At 42.3% G+C, this 3,086-nt stretch overlaps 1 protein-coding gene across 1 annotated transcript; it reads left to right on the forward strand.

Annotated features, from left to right (window-relative positions):
* Positions 1-535: 535 nt before the first annotated feature.
* LOC105045215 (uncharacterized) lies at positions 536-1,866 on the forward strand. Its single transcript, XM_010923405.4, has one exon. The coding sequence runs from the start codon at positions 667-669 to the stop codon at positions 1,669-1,671; it is 1,005 nt and encodes a 334-aa protein (XP_010921707.1). The 5' UTR covers positions 536-666; the 3' UTR covers positions 1,672-1,866.
* Positions 1,867-3,086: the final 1,220 nt, after the last annotated feature.

Consider the following 3,086-nt stretch of genomic DNA (forward strand, 5'->3'; position numbering starts at 1 on the left):
ATAAGGAAATAGGTCATCAATGACGATGCGAGAAGAACACAACCACGATAGGAAAGTGATTAAATTCATCTCTTCCAGAGATGGATTTATGATGGCAGGCAATCCATTAAACTCATACTCATCAAAGATTAGATCACAATTTCATTAACTAGTTGAAACCACCCATAGAAATCATTAACTTTTCTAGGAATAGTGTAACTCCTAATTATCATTTGATTAAATTTGAGATAGACGATTTTGCAAGGAGCAAATTGGTCCGATGCTCATCATTCCCAAATCACTAAGACATAATAGATTCCACAGAAGGATCAAGTGCAACCCTATTAGCTGATGCTGCAATTATCCACACCATTTAGAGTGATCACATGCATCACAAATAGACATGATACATGTCCTGCATGCAGTGTTATTCAGCTGCACTTTTTCCCACGTGTCACGCACCATCAACCTACCCCATAATCCCTCTCCCTCGTAATTTAAGAGGCAGTCCAGGGGCAAACCCTTCCAGAGTCTACCACCATTCTGTCTTCATTCCCACAAGGCTCCTCCTCCCTCTCCTTATATCTCTCTCCCTCCCCCCCCCATTTCTTCCCCAATTTCCCTACCTAGAGAAACCCTAATTCTTCTTCTAATTCTTTTTCTTCTTCTTCCAATCGGCAGCGCAGCATGGATCGAGAGCCGGAGGAGCTCCAATTCCTGGGTCCCGTGGGGATCTACCACGAGGCGTCGAAGATCGTGCTCTCATGGCGGCGTCTCTTCTCCCAGATCACCCTCGCCCTCGTTCTCCCCCTCTCCACCCTCTTCTTCGTCCACATCTACGTCTCCCACCTCCTCTTCTCCAAGATCGACCGCAACGAGGTCGCCCTCGACGATGCTCCCACGGGCTCCCCTTCCGAATCCGCCATCCTCTCCCGCCTGACATCCGAATGGTACGGCTTCCTCCTTTTCAAGGCCGCCTACCTCCTCGCCCTCCTCGTCCTCTCCCTCCTCTCCACCTCCGCCGTCGTCTACTCCGTCGCCTCCATCTACACCGCCAAGGACCTCTCCTTCCCCAAGGTCCTTTCCGTCGTCCCCAAGGTCTGGCGCCGACTCATGGTCACCTTCATCTGTGCCTTCCTCCTTCTCCTCGCCTACAACACGGTCGCCATCTTCGTCATCGTCCTCGCCGTCCTCCTCCTCGGCCCCGCGACCCTCGGCGCCGTCGCCGTCGCCCTCATCTTCCTCCTCTATGCCGCCGGCCTCGTCTGGATCAGCGTCATCTGGCACGTCGCCAGTGTCGTCTCCGTCCTCGAGGACACCTGCGGCATCGAGGCGATGCGAAAGAGCCGGGTCCTCATCAAGGGCAAGACCTGGACGGCGGTCGCCATCTTCGTCTTGCTCAACCTCTGTTTCGTGGGCGTGGAAGTGGGTTTCAAACTCCTGGTCGTCGATGGATCTTATATGAATCTCGGGGTGGTTTTGAGGGTCGGGTACGCGGTCCTGATGCTATCCATCCTTTGCATGGTAATTCTCTTCGCCTTGGTGGCGCAGACCGTGGTTTATTTCGTGTGCAAATCCTACCATCATGAGAGCATCGATAAGTCGAGCCTGGCCGACCATCTCGAGGTGTATCTCGGGGAGTATGTGCCCCTCAAAGCAAAGGATGTGCAATTGGAGCAGTTCCACGTTTGATTTGATGATGTATCATACATACAATGTGAGTTCCGGTGAATGAATGGTGGATGATGATACGATGTTGTAAAAATCTCATTGTAGGGGTTACTTGGCGGAACAAAAGGAAATTTACAGCCACGTAATTCATCCCAGCTTCTATAGTGAAGATTTTTTGTGTGCATGAAATAATATATCTATTTGTATTTTATCCTATAGTGCAGCTCGATATGGCTCGGATTCGTCCTTGTTCTGCAGTACGGTCCATTGATATTCTGTAGAATCAACGGCTAATCAAACCTTTGAATGATCAGTGTGAGAGCTGTGCAATCGGTTTAAGCTAGGCAACATGTTTAAAAAAGACTATCATAACCAATCAAATTAGTGAATGTTGCTCCTGATCTCTCCTTAGCTCTGTATTCCACATCTCCTTTAAAAGCTCTCCACATCCACTCTCTCTTCTCCCTCTCTTCTCTCTTTTGAAGTCCAACATCCAAGGTTGTTGGGCATCCCACTTCTTCGCATCCAAAAAAAGTTTGGACATTTCTTTGCTTGTTAGTTTTTAGTCCTTGATTGTTTCATAATCGAGGGAAGAAAAATAAGAGAAGAAGAGAAAAAAAAGATTAAAAAAAAAATCAAAGAGTTGATCGTGATCTAGGTTTCATTCAGATTCGTAAATGATTATTTTTAGAAAAGAAAAATCAACATAAAAGGGAATTGTTCCAGACTGATCTTGAGTGGATATCCATAGAGGTCTGGCACTTGCACAATTAAGGAAGAATCTACTCTCTTTCAGATCCAGATTTGAAGAAAGGATTCGTGAAACGGATATGTGATTCGATCATATATTCAATTTCAGCATAAAATTCAGTATGTGTTCAATTTCAGCATATGAAGTAGATCTTATTAATCTATATTTTATACATGCATGATATAGATTAAAAAATATTTTAATCTTTTATTTTGCTGCATTGTTTAGAAATTTTTTTTTTGAAACATACATGGATATTTTTTGACAAAATTTCAATAGTGGTATTAGAGCCATGGATTTCATATGCATGAAATTGACATACATGTTTTGAAAAAAATTTTAAAATCTAATTTTTTTCTTGATATATGAGATGTATAGATGATTATTTTGAATCTAAAATTTATTTTATATTTAATTTTTAGATCATATAATTGATATGTGAAAGCACGCATAGATCTAAATTTTGTTCTAGAACAGTTTTTAGTTCATGTTTATGTGATATGTAAATACATGCATAAATCTGAAAATTAATTTGACTTGATTTATGATTCATATATGAGATATATGATTACATATTTAGGTTTGAAAATTATTATCAATATGATTCATGATTTGTATATGAGATATATGATATCATGTTATGATCTGAATTTTTGTTTAGATCTGAATTTTACATACATATATG

The sequence above is a fragment of the Elaeis guineensis genome, chromosome 8 (genome assembly GCF_000442705.2).
Source record: "Elaeis guineensis isolate ETL-2024a chromosome 8, EG11, whole genome shotgun sequence".
NCBI lineage: Eukaryota > Viridiplantae > Streptophyta > Magnoliopsida > Arecales > Arecaceae > Elaeis > Elaeis guineensis.

Coding starts and splice junctions, on each gene's coding strand:
- LOC105045215 (XM_010923405.4), top strand. CDS start 667: ATGGATCGAGAGCCGGAGGAGCTCCAATTCCTGGGTCCCGTGGGGATC.